Below are 17,499 nucleotides of genomic sequence, written 5' to 3' on the forward strand. Positions count from 1 at the left end.
AATAACTTTTAAGCAGGCTGGTTCCTGCAGAAAAACCTGTGCCCCTTCAGATTTTAATGGATCTATAAATTGGCGCAGTTTTCATCACCTGTCCATAGTGTTCTTACAAAAGTCTGATCTGAAAAAGACGGAGTCCAAGCCCAGACCAATAGGAGCCGTAGGGCAAGCTTTAATGGAGACAGCTTGCCTCAGAAGAAAGTTCCTAAACAAAATGAGAATTGGCCTGGGGTAGCGCCCGGCAGGCTTGTTGAGGACTAATGGTCATTTATGTGTGCAGTGCATTTGGCAGTCCCAATCCCAGTCAGCCAAGGCAGGGAAGGCTTTTTGAAGTAGTTGTACTACAAATGTTCTCTCTTCAGCTTCTGGTACCCCAAAAAGCCAGAGATTATTGTCCTTAATTTTCCCTTGCAGAAAGATAAGCTGGTTCTCTTGTGCTTCAGAGATTTTAGCAGTCCTGGTGGAGTGATCTTTTACAGCCTCAACTCGTTGCTGGAGGTCCATGATATCTGTTGTAAGTGCCACTACCTTGTTATTTACTTCTGCAAGAGACTGTTTGCTCACTTAGCTATCCGCCCTGGCCTGCTTGTAATGCACTTGTTCTTCTCTTTGGGCCTACAATGCTTGAAGAATCGCCCCAGCAGAAGATTCCACCGATGCAATAGTTGAAATAGCTGGCTCACCCTCAACCACCTAAGCAGCAAATATTGGAAAGGTTGGGGTAGTCATTGCTTTCATCAGGCCACTGTTAATCACTGGTTCTGTCTCAGGAGAGAAAGTTGAGTCATGGCCCACAGCTGGCCCTAGACCTGAGCCAGAGAGTATTGATATCAGATGTTTCACTTCCCCTTTGCAGTGACCCACTTATGAAGTGGACTGCTAGTTGTACCCAGCTTGCTGACTGTAATCTTGCTGTCCCATATACAACCTTGTCTGTCGACTACCTTTTTATGGCATCCTGTAGTTTTGGCCTTAGAATTGCTTTTCGTCCTCCCGAGCAGTGAGCAGGTCGATTTGAGGGCAGGATCTTTTATATCAGCATTGTTAGTATCTGAAGTACCATAAATACTACAACTTGAGATATCGTTAATGATAGTTGAGGGGGGTAATAAACCGTTTCTGTTGGGAAGCGTGAATATCTGCACCCCCTGGTCCTGCCACCCCAGTGCCAGTGTCACTTCTCCTCTGCAAATTCCCAAAGTCAGTCTGCTGGTCACGTGAGTCTCCCTTATTTGAAGTGATTTGCTGTCTTGAGCCCCTTGACTAGTGACCGGTGGCAGAGAGGTTGAAGCCCGCACAGCCAACGTTGTCACAGATTGCCCATTTAACCCACCACTCAGCTGCTCGCCCCCAACAGCAGTATTTAATAGTAGTAGGTTTATCACTCCTTCAACCAGCCCTTCCCAGGGGGAGCCAGAGTTCTCGCACTCTTCAACAATGCTTCGAGAGTTAAGTTGTAGAGAGTCCCAACTTGTGGCACTTTCAGTACTTATTGCTGGTTTGGTGGTTGGTACCATTGTTAGAATTCCCCCTGGTACATCAGAAACTGCCTCCATAAATGCATCCACCATCTCCTTTCCCTGCCGCATATTTACAGAGCCGCCAGTGTTGATCACTCGTTAGCTTTACCTGACTGCAGTACCTTCAGGATAGGGCATCCGGCTCTAGAAGCAGTCAGTCGAGTTGCATTGCCCTTTGTGACTGGAAAATGTTTTTCATCTTCTGCGGTCACCAGCACTGTCGGATCAGTTGCTGCTGTTGTGTGCGGTCCAGCACGACCTCCCTTCCGCACTGTGGATTTCAGCAGAGCCATTCTGAGTAGTAAAGCGCAGCCAGGTGTGTGAGCCAGAGAGGACCAGCCGATGGAGGAGCGCATTGAGTCGATCAAACCCTGCTGGGTAAGACTCCAGACCCGCAGTAGCATCCCTGCGATCAGCACTAGCATCAGGTAAATCATAACCGGTAAAGTGCTTCCTTATTGTCTTCTTTTTCCTTTCCCCTAGAAAAGGAAAGTGGGTTTAGTTATGTAGAGGGCTCTTAAGTACTTTTTCTTCGTTCTCCTAGCCCTTCCTAGCTCATCGGACGAAGGCGGTACGGCAGTCACTCAGAGTGAAGGCTCTCTGCACCGGAGTCTATACGCCATCTACCTTTCCCGGGTACAAGTTAAATCCCAGTAAAACACAGGTGATAGTACAGTTTAAACCAGATAGGCCAATAGCAGGGGTATGTTCTGAAGCGACCTATTTTGGAATTCGTGTTACATCTCAGATAGAGGCTGAACAATGATACCTTGTTACAGGATATTAATAAGAAACTAAGAAGCTGGCATAAATTACCTATAAGTATAATTGGTTGATGCAATATTATGAAGATGACGATACTGCCAAAATTCCTACATCTATTCCGTTCAATTCCCCTAAGAGTTACTAATTTCTTTTTTAAGAAACATTTTAATTGATATTTTTGAACTTCTTTTTTGGGCCGGCAACATAGTCTTCTTTGAAGTGGGGGTCAAGATTTCAGCCACCAGCTACTACTGGGTCAAGATAGCAGCAGGTTTCTTTAATGGACTCAAGATCCGAACTACTACAAGCGAGTCCGGTTTAAAACACTTAGGGATGCGGTTACTATATGGTGGGAAATTCTCGCTAGATATTCTCTTCCAATTTTTCATTACAGGTTCCCCCTTTGGGATTACCCATTATTTACCGGGATTTTTGATGATAGTGTCTCATAGGGATGGGCCAAGTTGGAGGTTGAAAGACTGGGACAACTGTATGACAATAATGGCTTTAAAACTTATCTACAAAATATGTGTACTCTCCCACGTCAATATTATTATAAGTACTTGAAAATCAGAGATTTTTTTCATGCGATCACAAGGGGTTAAATTTGTAGCGGCAAATGATATACTGACACATTTACAAGAGAGACCCCGGAAACATGGAATCCGCACAGCATACCGACACTTGTGTCAGGATAGAATCGACCTGTGCGCACAGTTAGCCTCAAACGGGAGCCGAATGTTGGAAATGGATGTCACTCCTATAGGAGTAACTGATGCACTTGCAACGCTTAAAGAAGTGGTATGCTCAGTTAATTTAAAGCTCCAGTAGTGTCGGACAATATACATGCTATACTACACCCCAGATAAAATAGCTAGCTGAGGGGAGTTAGGCAGTCGACACCTTAGTAACAAGACAAAATGTCCTTAGTGCAGATTACACGCTGCAAACATTGTGCATATGTTTGCTACTTGCCCATTGTTACTTATATTTAGGCAGGACTTTAGATACGCCTGCAAAGCTCGCTTGGGTTTAGATTTGATTTTCACTATACAGGAGATTATGCTGGGGTATAAGGCTGCTCCCAACCATATTCAACGAGCACTGCTCGCTATTATATTGGTGACAGCTAGGCTAACTATTGCAAGGGCTTTGATCTCTCCAACAGCTTGTAGTACCTCAGAATGGTTGGATATTATGATTACACAACAACAATAATTTTTTAGGGTCAAAGGGGATTTAAAGACCAAACTCTGATATGCCCCATACATACACTGAACGACCAAAAATATCAGAGGGTCTAAAACATCTAGGAAGTGAACGCCTGATATGAACCAACAGAGAACTATAACACCATGTCACGTGTATAATCTAAATAAGGTCAACCATACAACCAACCCACATAGTGGTCAGGTAAGGATGCCCATCAGTCACCACACGGAACCGCCCTTCATCATTTGGGTTTCCTTCTAAGACCACCATTAAGGGTGCCACTTGTCTTTCACAGGGAAGGCCCAGATTGTAAGAAAGCCCTTCCCTGATCAGACAGATCTTCCGTGGTCTTACTTCTCAATTAAGAGGCTGTTAGAATACCAAGAGGGGGACTGATGTCGCAGTGCAAGATATAAAGTGTAAAGAATAAGAGAAAGTGTATACTAAAATTGGATGAGGGGGTTCTGAAAGTAATTTTTATTCTGGTGCTACCCACTCTACCAATGTTTAAAAAGTAGTCAGGGACAATCACAATATTCTTGGATTGTCTAGATGTACTGTGGATATTAGGATTGCCATCTTCAAGAGGGAAAAGGTCTTGGCTAAAGCCAGAGTCATACAATCACTGCTCAAATGTAATGCTATTTGGCAAAGAATAATGTGATTTTCCTATTAATTCCTATGAAAATGTTATTTTCTCTTTCTTCTTTTACTGGATTGGTCTATATAGTTTGTATCTATCTGTACTATGATATGAACTCCTATATGTAAATTTGCATTGCCTTACTGTCTTAATTTTTGTATGAACTATGCTAATCTCCGTTGCGCTAAAAAAAAAAAAAAAAAAAAGGATGCTAGGGTGCTACAGAACCCCTACAATAACCATGCTGAAGTTCAGGAGATGAATGAGTAATAATAATGGCTTTAAATTTTGTTTTTCCCTTATCAAATTTTCTGTGCATTCAAAGAAAGAGGTCAAAATGTCATTTGTGTCTTCTGACAAATTGCTGCTTACTCTTTTAACAAGCATTTGCAATGCAAGAGGTCTCGAATTTACAAAGGTTTGAGCTATTGTAAATGACAATGCCTTTTATTTATGTTTTGAAAACCTGCAAGCTGGCAGTTAGAGAGGCGCGGTTACTGCCAGCCTTGCTTCACATAAGCAATGACTAGAAGCTCAAAGTGTGTGCTTACGCACAGCTTGCAGGTTTTCAAAAAACATTATTAAAAGCCATTGTCATTTATAATGCCAATAGATCAGACTCTAGCAAATGCGAGACCTATTGCATTGCAAATGCTTGTTTTCCTTACTTTTAGCCATGATGCAACATGGCTAAGAAACTTTGGCAAACCCAACAGTTCTCATATTGAGAGGACCTATTGGCTTTGTCAAATTATTCACCCCTCACAGAGCGGTATTTTTGCAATGCTCCGTTCAATGAATGAATTGCAGCTGGAAAGAGCATGCTACATATACACCATCACGGTCTCTTGAAAGCAAGACTCCTGCTGGTTCTTCTTTGATGTTTTGGCTCACTACATCTTTGCACAATGAATTTATTTTAGGTTACAGATAGGGTAGTGAGTTAAACTATCGCCACTGAAACATGCAGTGATATGAAGGTCACATGTTTGAATCCCACAAGGCCATCTGAGCCTTTCTTCCTTCTGAAGTCGGTAAATTGATTAACTAACTTCGGTAAAAGAAACACTTTTCACTAGGCGAGACCTAAAAATTAACGAAGAGTCGAGGAGCTAAAAACATGCAGGAAACGGCGGTGGGGCATTCCGGTACCCGAAATAAATTTAGATGCGGCTGCTTCACTTAGATATTTTTGAGCGCACGTGAACCCTGATGTTTTAGCACCAAAATCCAAAGGGCGGTAAAACAGACATCCCTTGCCCTTTGACCTCTGATTCCAAAACAGGAAGGGATTAACACGCAACATGACAGGCAGCGAGTCCGCTTTCTCTTTACCGCTGTATATCCGGAGATGATAGGCCATTAGTTACAGTCCTCGGAAGCTCCAGGAGATGTACGCACACTAAATATTAAAATAGTTAACTGTTCCTACCAACTGGTGCGATTGTTGTTTCACAGTTTGGCAGCGGTTGTGTCTGTGAGTGTGTCAGTAAATGTGAAGGCTCAAGTGCTGGTGAGGTAAGTGGGAAATCCCCAAGGAAAGCAATGTGTTAGTTACTAATCTAGTGTTTTTCGTGAAGGTATTTTTTTGTCAAGGTGTAGTTTGGGGGCGTTTTTTTGTCACAGAATTTCAGAGTGATTCCTTCAGCAGGGACTTAGTTACTTTTATTGAGTTTAGGGGTTTTACAAGCAGTTGTGAATGTGTCAGAATTCAAGGCAGAGTGTCTGTGAGTTCTGGCGACTTTCAGTGAGTCTGTCACGGTTTGTGCAAGAGACTAGCATGGATTTTGGTTGTAAGACTGAATCTCAGTTTTATGGACCATGTACCTGTATATTGTTGGGATGCAGTCCTGAGAGTGACTGTCAAAGTGAGTGTGGGGGGTTTCGGTGACTCGGTTAGGGTACGGCTCTCAGTCAGAGTTACTGAAGTGGCCTTTCAGTTACCCAGGAGTAATTGTGTCAGTGTGTTACGTGTCGGTTGTTGAGAAGTAAATGTGAAGCAACTGTCGGTGAATATGTAGGTTAAAGATGGGTGAAGTGAGGGCGCTACACCAGTGAACCTGTATTTATACGGCAATAGGAGTCTAATTGGCAAAGAGAGGCTGGCAGCGACGTTGGAGAGGTCTTCTAGACATGTTAAAAAGCGGCGCAGTGATATTTTTAATCAGTGAGAAGTGCAGTAAATGTCATGGTCAGTGTGCAGTAGTGATCTCAGGAGTGACTGTGAAACCGGAGAGAATAGTCCATGACCGAGCGAGGTTGAGAATCCACAAGTGCCTTTGTTCTGTGTGGGGGCGGGGCCATGCAGGAGAGAGAGTTCACACAACATTGTGCTCTGGGCGCGAGTGCGCGGGAGGACTCACAACACGCGTCTAACCGTCCGGCATCTGCCAAGAGGTCGATGAGGAGAAGTTCCGAATCGAGCCTTGCCTCCCAGCGCACATGCAAAGTTCCACAAAGCTCTCCCACTTCTCGGCCACTCATCACACAAAGAAAGTGAGTCACCTCCAGGAAGGAGGCGGAGCCAGGCGAGACTATCTGAAGCCGATGGGGGGAGGGGAAAGTGAAAGTGCGTTGTGGACGTATTGTGCACAAACGCCGCGAGCTGTACACGTGTACATCGTCTGTCCGGGCGCGTGCACATCTCCTGTCCCCCATCCAAACAAAAATGTACAACAATAGATCTTGCAGCTCATGTGCTGCGTCGCGAGGCGAGACCTAAAAAGGAAGTTGGTGTGTACTTTTATTTCTGTGACTGTAACGTTGGCAGATTTTGTAGACTGAACTATGCAACAATCTTACTGGGTACAGTAAGTGTGTAAGGAAAGGCTAGGATGTAATTTTTTTCTAACATACAACAGAATTTAAATACCTGTAAATGAACTGTGCACATATTTCAGAATATGTAAGGAGTTAGGAGAGCACAAATGATGCACATTCTTTCTGCAATTCTGAAGTGTGACAGAAACAAAGATTTTAACAGTATCAAAACAAATCAATACACTTGGTGATGCGTAAATATTTACTGAAACCCAATGGCGACACATTATCGTTTGTACACAGTATAGTTTTATCAGCTAAAATGTATGTCTGCACAAATTTTGTGGCCATTTCAATGGAAATGTGTTGTCTGTAAATGAAACTTTGCCCTCACTCTGAAAATTATTACAGTACCACGGGTAGTCAGCAAAACAAAATATGGAAAATTCAGCTTTGACTATGGCATGTCAAAATATGGCTGCTGTGTGTTGTGGATTCAGGTATATCCTTGAGTACACAAGCGTTTCATATGATGTTCTCTGCAGAAGGGTGTCATGTCAATGTCTCCAACATATATGCCGACACACAGGACGAAAAATGAAAAAAGGGAGTAGGAAATGACATAGGTATGAGATGGACGGAAGAACAATACAGATAAGAAAAAACGGTAGGGAGGAGTAGGCAAGAGTAGGCGGTTTCAAGAGAAGAAAATGTGTAATTAAGCAAATACAAATATGCAACTACAAACAAATCAAAACAAGCCCAGTGTTTAACAGTTCAATATGTACTCAGCTAAAGTTACCTATTTGCCAACCAACTTCAGATCTTCTGCTGGTGGAAAAAGTTGGTTTAAGTGTTGAAGGTGGGGGCTGGGGCTTCCAGCTTCCTTTTCCTGTTCAAAGAAAAATGTTACATTACTTTCTTGCCATATTTAGTATCTGCAACTATTCAACTCTTCTCAGGGTACTTTACTGTCAGGTACCCAAACTGTCCAGAAGGTCCGGTGGACATAGTGAGGGCAGGGTTTGGGGTCCCAAAGCAGTCAGAACTTACAGCTCATTATCTGTAACTTTTATTCTTGTTTATGACTGGTGTTCTGAGGCCACCATACAGTCACATTCAAACTGAATGCCCGAATACTTCCTTTTAGTAAGGGACTCTCAGAGAGCTGAGCAGTCAAGGTTTAATCCAGGACATGGTGTGGATTAGAAACTTAGAAACAGTGTGAATCATCAAAAAAACAGGTAACACTTTCAATGTCAAGGTCGTCCCTAACTTTCTTAAAGAAAGGACTTAATATACCTACATTAAATACATATAACTGTCAAAAACAGAAGTGCCAAACTCCGGGAAGGCCACAGAATAGACCCTTAAAATGTCTCCTCAGCATTACGTGTTATACTGACAATTTCGTAATTGTTTAATAACTGTATTTTGCTTTTTGGTTCAAGCGCAGTATTACCCAACCACAAGTAACAAATAACATCAAGACACTTTTTTTTAGAGAGCTTTCTTATTGACTCTGATCCAGCAAATCATAAAATGCAGTCCATCCACTGACACAAACCATATCATAATATACTAGTAGTCGGTTCTTCCAATATTTCGTTCCACAGAACACTTCTGATATATCAAGATTCAAGCTAGAACCCCCAAACCCTTCCATGTCACCACTAGTTCCCACCTTCCTTTTACCACCTCCATAAGAGTAAATCATTTGATAATACATAGGCCCTATTAATATCAAACTGTTGTGTGTTTCCTGTTTCCTTTAGGTAGATGTATCTTTGCTGCTCCACGTATTGCCCATTTCACACCTCAAATAATTATCAAAGTATTTCAACCATTTGAGACTTTCAAGCCCTTCATTTTGGTAAAGAGGACTACGATCCTGGGCATCAGTTTACAACTGCACCATGAAATTGTATTTCTGTCAGCATAGTCCTCAGACAACCTAGCGTCCTGCTCATCCACGTCTTTAGTCTCTCCTCCGCCACTGCCCATGCCCTCATATCTTCGAGCCAGTGATCAACCTGTGGACTCCTGGGCCTTAACAAATGTATTGCAATACATCTTTTGAGTAAGATCGCCCCATAAGCTGCACATTCATATCCTATTTTTCTTTTCTTGGGCTCAGGCAGAACGTCGAGGAAAGAGGACAGCAAGGAAGACCAGGGAAGCTGGGGGTGAAGTCCTTTTGTGCCTGGGACTTCAGAAATAGGAGGCCAGCTCTTCTCAGGCCCTTGGAGACTTAACTGCAGAGGGACACGCCACACCTCAAAGTCCTTCTTCAAGCAGGGGACACAGCACACAACCAAGTCTCTTGGTCCTCTCCTCAGCAGAAACAGCAAACTGCAGGCTAACCCCAGACACACAGCAAGGGCAGTATGTCTCCTCAGTCTCTTCAGCTGATCTTCTTTGGCAGGGTTTCCTCTTGATCACGAAATAGTCTAACTTTTAGGGGTTTCAGCTCTCATATTTATACTCCAAAAGTCTGTGTTCTCTATATGTGAGGGGTCCTGGACCCAGTCCAAACCAGTTCTGGGTGCACTCTGCCAGTGCACAACATCTTCCTTTGTGAGTGTGGGCCAGGGCCATCAGACACACCGCAGGAGCTGGGCCTGATACATGTCAGGCCCAGGGGCTACTCCTCTCACCACTTCAAATGTAGATAGTTCTATTCAACATAGTGCTCACTCACCCAGACTCCTGAAGCCACCCCAGCCCCTGTCACTCCCAAACCAGACAGTCAATCCACAAACAGGCAGAGGCACCCAGAAAGGATGAACAAAAAATAGCCACTTTCTAAACGTGCTGTTTTCAAACACAGAATTTAAAAACCATCCCACCTAAAAGATGTGTTTTTTAAATTCCGAATTCGGGGATACCACATTCCAAATTTCAATCTTGCTCCTATGGGAAGATATGCAGGTAAACATGTTACACAGCATTCCCCATTCTGTCCTATGGGCAAGACACCGTTGTAATAATGAAAAACGAATTTGCCAGTATTTCTCTATCAGGACATGTTACCCACACTAGTACATGTCCTACCTTTCACATACACTGTACCCTGCCCAGGGGGGTACCTTGTGCCTACCATAGGGGTGTCCAATGTGTAAGAAAAGGGAAGGGTCAGGCCTGGCAAGTGGGTACACTGGCCAGGTCAACAGGGCAGTTAACAAACTGCGCAAATGCACTGCAGTGGCAGACCTGAGACCTCTTTTCAGCGCGGCTCCTGTGGGTGGCACAATCAGTGCTGCAGGCCCACTAGTAGCATTTGAATTACCAGCCCTGGCACACTCAGTGCACTTTACTAGGGACCTACTGGTAAAACAAATAAGCCAAACATGGATAACCAATCACAAGAATAATTTACACAGGGAGCACTTGCACTTTGGCACTGATCAGCATCTGAACCGGAAAAAAACGAATTCCAGCAGAGTGTCAAAAATACAGGGGGTAGAGGCAAAAAAATAAGGGGAAACCACGCCAAGGATGCCAGGTTTAACATATACCTTTTAAGAGTCAGAACTATAGCACTGCGGTCTGTTTAGGAGTCTTCAGTCCATCTACACAGTCAAAAAACCAGCAGCATCAGTCCAAAAGCTTGGGGGTGAACATGCAAAAAGCTGCATTTCCTTACTGGGGCACACTGAAGCACATAAGGCATGGTGAGGGGAACAGTTTATAATAACGTTTGATTTATAAATACTGCTCAGAGATCACAAATGATTTGTAGACTCTCTAAAGTTTGATGTGCACAAATTATACTTTAGAATACTATCAGCAAATGTAAAGCTGTAGCTGCTTTAATAGCGATCAAAATACAGTGCCACCATCGAGTGATTCTGAGATACAATGATGCACAATAAGGCATGCATGGAAAGTAATTGGCACATATATGCTCAATGCAACACACTACCGCAAGTGGATATAATTTGAAATTTGATATATGAATATCACTCTATGATCACCATCGGTAGTACAGACTTATACTGAGAGCACCTAACTACCATCAACATTGCAACTTACAGAGGCACTCCATGACCTCCTACAGTGTACCAAAACAAATATTGACATGATGCAAGTAGGGTTGTATGATACAACCATGCATGCCTAAACTACGCACGTCTAAACAACGCTGTCTGAACCATGACCCCGTCTTTATCAAGCATGCCTTTACCACGCATGCCTTTACAACATATTTTGTTGTAAAAGCATGATTGCTAAAAGGATATATGTGGTAAAGTGCACAGCCCAGTCTCCCTGCGCCCTAACACCCGATATCCCAGCCCTGCAATACACCCTGACCCAGCACTTAAAACTATCCGACTCCTCAATCGACCCCTGCCCAAAACACTACCGCAACCCCACCTCCCTCCCCTCCCTGAGCCCGAAAAATTCCCCCCTGCTCTGAGCTCTAAAATCTGGCCCCAGCCCTAAAAACTACCCAGACTCCCCAGAGCCTGCAAATCCTGCCCCCTGCCAAAAAACTACCCTGACCCGAGTCCCCCCCGCCCTGCGCCCAAAACTCATGCCCACTCCTGAAAACTGCCATCTTCCCCCCAACTTGAGCCCTGAAACCCAGCCGCAGCCCTTAAAAACAACCCTAATCCCATGCCGTGAGCTCTAAAACCTTGCCCCCTGAAAAAAAATTACCCGGCCCGCCCTGAGCCCTAAAACTGACATCCACCCCTAAACTCTACCACCCCAAACCCAGCCCCACTTACCAGGTCGCGTCCCGGTAGTTCCTCTCCCAATCCTTCCTGTTCAACTCCCCGTCCATCCGCACATCTAGACGGCTGACTGCCTTAACCACGCATGTTCGTGGTTAAGGCATATGCGTGGTTAAGGCAGATGCGTGGTTATGGGTGGCAGATGCTTGCTTGGCAACGTCACACGCATCTCAGCCTGCATTGAAAAGACTGTTACCCTGCAAGTAGAGATTGCAGGGATACTAATGGACTTTAAAGAACTTACTTCATGGAAGCTGAAAACAGAGTTAGCAGATGGAGGAGTATGATGTGAAAATGAGGAAATGGTGTGACACACTGATGACAAGAGTATCAAATTTACAAATAAAGTTCTCACACCTAGAGAGTCACTATCAAAACAGAAACCTCAGGATTTTGGGCTTTCCGAAAGGCACAGAAGAGAACACCAAAAACTGTGTGTCCTAAAGGTTTGGATCACCAGCCCCTTGGCCCTGACCTTTACAAGGGACTTCAAAGTAGAGCATGCAAACCAATATGCTTGATCAGAGGACCAGTAGGTTACCTGTGTATTAACCAGCATACAGATTACTCAAACTAGTGTTCGAGTACAGCAATGAGTATAGTGCATGTAAACAAAGTGAACTTGGGTGAACCAATGCGGTGTCCAGAAAGGTGCATCCAATAGTTTACATATATCAACCAATCTATTTGTTATCTGTTATACTGCGAAGGATATGAACCAATACGTGTCACATATGAGGTAATTACATGTTTAGCACCTCATGACAATGTGCTACCATATCATGTTTTAGTAATATAGTTAATAAGAGTAAGAGTTTTAAAAATGAACTCATAACACGTCCTACTCCAGCCCTGATGAGAAGGGGCTCAAAAGAAAAGTCCATCACAAACGTCAATACCAAGTTCCGATCTTATTGTGGTATGACAAACAGGGTAGATGGAAACTGTAGGAAACTGGCTTCTTACGTAGTGTTTCTGATCAAAGAGAAAGGATCACTTGTCCTGCATAACAAAGGGTATGCGGGAGTGGTTCTTACTAGTCCCAATAAAAAACCCTCATACACGTGTTGGAAAGTTACGATGTTTTAGCGGCATATCTTGGTTCTCCGCTATCCCTCACACGTGTTCGCATAATCATGGGGTTTAGTGGTTTATGCGGCCTCCAACCAGGAGGCATTACCCTTGTTAAAAACAGTAGTGATCAGAAATCGTGATATAGTGAAATTAACAATAAAAAAATAGCTCTCTATACCAGACAATTATTTTAATGATTCTGATCTTTAGAGGCCCATATTAAAATTCAAAGTGGGTGAATAAGAGCGATTATGGCTCTTTCACAGAAAAAATACGTGGTTTAGGTCGACATGTTTCAGCCCTCCAGTCGCCAAAAGGTCGGTGGGGCTTTCATCAGGACCGCAGTGCTCCGGTGAATAGAGACCTCTCACGTCTCTATATGTAATAGAAGAATTCAATAGAACATATCAATGCGTTGTTCTTTGACAGGGTCAGGGAGTACCTGTGGGGTTAAAAAGACAAACTAGACAAGGGAAGGGTATTTGGAAATAACACTTAAGACTAGTTAACTGGTATTCAATTACCAGGAACTTGTTTTTAGCACAATGGCTATGCAACTGAAAAATGGCAATACTTTAAAACTGACCGCCCCAAATCTCGATAGGGTCGACTCTCACAAAATGGCAAATTCTGCTATGAAAATGTATGCTTATCCATAACCAATGCGGGCCTGAATCAGTTGGTTGTGTGGCCCATCGATTAATTATTTCGCAATCAGAACTAGTATATGCGGGCAATGGGATTCTGTCGAACATTTAGTTTGTTGATACAGAGCTAAAAACGTAGTCAAGTATTTACCAAACTGAAATGGTAATTGCGTACTCATACAGCCAGATTCTACTCATTTCCCACATACATTCGTTCATTGAACATACCTTGTCTCGTGGTTGTAATAAACCTCAACGGGATCCAGCCGGGTCAGCGAGATACACTATGACAACAAGTATTGATTTAGAGGCTGGTTTAAGAACAAAAGAGTACATTACGGTTATCGCCGTCTTTCCGCTACCTCTGTGGCTCCATCAGGCTGCTTGTGCTGACTCTGCCGAATCTGGTCCCGGAACTAGGGTGTACTTCCGGGAAGCAGTTTAAGTTAAAGTTAAAGGTGCAAGGACAGAAAAAAAGACTCCATTCTGAATCGTAGTCTGTTTTTTAACCAGATTTCCTCGTATAATTCAAAAATGTATGTGGAAGATATCGTTTGACGTCTGATGGATCAAATTAATTTGAAAAAAGCCCTCAAATAATTGAATTGTCAAATTAGATCACATCCACATGATTAGGGAGAAATTCTTTTTTAAGTTCGTCCCAAAACACGTATTTCGATTAAATGCTAGTACAGGTATTGGTGGCAAAAAACTCAAGGGTTTCATGTCATACAACCAGGATTTTTAGGTGGTAACAGTGATATTATCACTTCATTGTAACCATTCCTCTATAAATATTGCCCCAAGGTATATTATCATTTAATCCGTTCTGATCTGTGCCAAGTCTATGAACCCACCTTTGTTCCTTTTCGAAAAGGATTCTCTTGGTGTTGTGATCTTTGTGTGGCAAGGTTTCCAGAACGACCCACTTAAGGTCGTTTATTGTATGCTGTGCCTCCAGAAAATGATTTGACATTTTGGTTGTCATCTTCTTACATTTAACGTTGCTTCCGTGTTCGCACAGACGTTGTTTTATCTTCCTGCAGGTCATCCCTATGTAGCGTTTTTCACAGGGGCAGGTAATCATGTATATAACATGACTCGTGTTACAATTCGTGTGTTGTGTAAGTCTCCATTTGAAGTTAGGAAGAAACTGTATCTCTTTTGTCATTTTTGTAAGATGGCAGACCGAGCATGAGCCGCACGAATAGTGACCTGTCACTGGGCTATTATCCCACGGTGAGTTTGTGATTGCCAGTGGTTTTCTCGGAGGTGGTCTAGTGTGGACCAAAATATCTTTTAAATTGCGTGTTCGTTTATTTGCAAATCGTGGTTTTGGCCACTGTATATTGGCTGATGTTAATATCCTCCAGTTTTTGTTCACAATCTTTTTTAGTCTGTTACTAGCTGGGCTGTAAGTTGTGACACAAGTGGTAATATCTGGATTTTGTTCTCGTTGGCTAGTCTCCAAAAGACAGTCTCTATGTTGATTCCGAGCTCTTTTTTTTTACACTTTTCAACAATTCTTTTGGGGTAGAGCCTTTCTTCCAGTTTTTTGCTGAGGTCATCTGCTTGTGGTTTAAATTCTGTTAGTTTACTGCAATTTCTGAGGAGCCTGAGAAATTGACTGTAAGGAAGATTTTCTCTTAATGGTCTTGGGTGGTAGCTCTGGAAAGAAAGTAGACTATTTTTAGACGTCGGTTTGTAGAATGCCTTTGTGTGTAAGGTCTGTCCCTCCGCATAGATAGTGATGTCCAAGAAGTCTAATTGTTTTTTGTTGGCAATGTAGGTGAACTTCAACCACTCGTCACACGTATTGATCTAGGTATGGAAATCGATAAGACTCTGCAGATCACCTTTCCAAATTAAAATGACGCCGTCAATATATCGACGCCAGAATAGTATCTGTTCTTGGTAGGGATTAATGGGGTTGTTGATGTAGTTCTCTTCAAAGGCACTCACATATAATCCTGCTACGCTTGCCGCAAATGTACTTCCCATGGAAGTTCCATGGCATTGTTGGAACATGGTGTCATTGTATTTAAAGAAATTCTCAGTGAGAGCCATCCTACAACATTCTAGCACGAAGTGTCTAGGTGTTTTGTGATCCCAGTTGATGTTATACACTATCGTCTCTAGGGTCTCCAGTGTCTTTTCTTGAGGCAGACTAGTGTAGAGACTCTCCACATCGAGTCCTACTAGGATCATTTCCTCTTCGGAGTAGTTGAAGTCTTTCAGAAGGTTTAGGAGATCTCTTGTGTCCTTCAGATATGTAGGGGTCTTCTGGACTGGTGGCTTTAGGTACTGATCCGCAAATTGCGACAAAGGTTCTAACACCGAACCGATACCAGACACGATCGGTCTTCCAGGGGGTGGTGTACGAGGCTTGTGTATCTTCGGCAAAGAATAGAAGTATGGTATTCGTGGGTTAGGAGTCTCAAGAAATTCTGCCTCCTTTTTGGAGATCCAATCATTCGTCTCTGCCTCATTTACCATCAGTGAGATTGTCCTTTGTAGTCTGGGGGTTGGGTCGAGACTTATTTCTTTGTAGAATTTCTGGTCAGAAAGGAGATCTAAACATTGTTGGTTGTAGCCGTCTTTAGTAAGGATAACTACCCCTCCCCCCTTGTCTGCTTGTTTGATAATGATGCTTTCGTCGTTTTTCAGTTCATTCATTGCTATCCTTTCTGATCTGGACAAGTTCTGAAAAGGTTTGCTGGTGTTGTCTTTTAGGCCGTCGATTTCTTTCATGATGGCATTTTCGAATGTCAGTATCTCAATCGGCACTTGCTTGTTCAGAGGGCAGAAAGTGGACTTTTTCCGTAGAGTTGTATCCCCATCCATCGGTTGGGAGGTCTGGTTGCTAAAAAAGGCTTTTAACTTTAACTTTCTACAAAATTCTGCGACCTCACATTTCATCTTGAAAGTATCTAGGTTCGGTGTAAGGACATAGCCAAGGCCTTTATCTTACGTAGTGTGTCAATGTATGGGCACACCATCCAGAAACGTCCAGGCAACTTATATTGATTTACAAGGCATACTTTAATAACCCCTAGTGCTCTATTTGTGGGAGCGTTGTTGAGCAACTTAGGGTTTCCAGAAGATGAGTGTTAAGCATTTGTTGTACGCAATAAATGGTACTCACTCAAGAAGAAATCCAAGTCCAATTTAGAGAAATAACACCATTTTTTATATATTTTTAGACAACAACATCATCGAAATCAGTAAAGTACTTTTGGCGTTCTGGATTTTACAAAGAAACAGTTAAATGCTCAAATAACGTTTTGTGACGTATGAGCCCCGAACGCGGTATCCTATGGGAGAAAAGACATATACTGCATACATATACTTGCAAGCACCTGTAGAGGGAGCTCTTTAGGAGTGAAGGTGCTTGGGGCCCAAGGTCCAAAGGACAACCAGCATTTCAGGTTTACCTGTACTGGTGTTCCTGGGTGAAGAGGTGCTGGTCGCATTGGTAGCCTCCTGCGCAGGTCCAAAGTACCTGTAACAATAAAGATGTAAGTGCGGACTTGGGGACAAGTCTGGCAGAACCCAAAGGGGGGCTTGGCTCATGAGGCCCTTGGAAGCAATGGGATGCAGTTGGTTTCCATGGACCCAGGCTGTGGGGGCTGGGTGTTGTGGTGTTTGTCCTGACCGCCTCTTGCATTAGAGGTTCTCACGGTTCTCTGTCTTGACCTTCAGAGGGGAGAAAACAGACAGCAGGGCCACTCTCAGTTGGAGCCTTGTCAGTCCTGATGTCCCTCGGTGGGCAGGTCGGGTTTGGTGGTGGTGGTGTCCAGACTAGACACTCAGCAAGACTTGGTTGCAGCAAATGGTCCTGTACCCAGGGTATTGGTGCAGGGGGTCTTGGAGGATCTATCGTCTACAGATGGAGCTGACCTCTGGGAACTACTGTGATCCCCTTCTGGCGAGATGCTTCTTTGTCCAATGGCCAGCAAAATAAAGTAAAGAACAAGTGTGGTCAGTGCCTGCAGATGCAGGGGGGTGGCTCCTTCACCCCAAAGGAGATGCTAAGTGGTTGTTGAAGTCTTTACAATTGTCGACATACCAGCAGCCAGGCAGGATTTGGTACCTATTTCGGCGCATGTCCTCTGTTCTTGTGATGTCTGCTCTTCTTTGTC

General features: G+C 43.4%; 1 protein-coding gene across 1 annotated transcript in view; it reads right to left on the reverse strand.

Moving 5' to 3' along the window:
• The window catches only part of CARMIL3 (capping protein regulator and myosin 1 linker 3), a 1,019,681-nt gene that overhangs the window by 65,601 nt on the left and 936,581 nt on the right, over window positions 1-17,499 (reverse strand). The window contains exon 36 of the mRNA XM_078644900.1: window positions 7,700-7,789. Coding sequence (XP_078501026.1) covers window positions 7,700-7,789 — 90 coding nt within the window. The remainder of the gene's footprint in view (window positions 1-7,699; window positions 7,790-17,499) is intronic.

This window comes from Lissotriton helveticus, chromosome 5_1, assembly GCF_964261635.1.
Source record: "Lissotriton helveticus chromosome 5_1, aLisHel1.1, whole genome shotgun sequence".
In the NCBI taxonomy this organism is placed as follows: domain Eukaryota; kingdom Metazoa; phylum Chordata; class Amphibia; order Caudata; family Salamandridae; genus Lissotriton; species Lissotriton helveticus.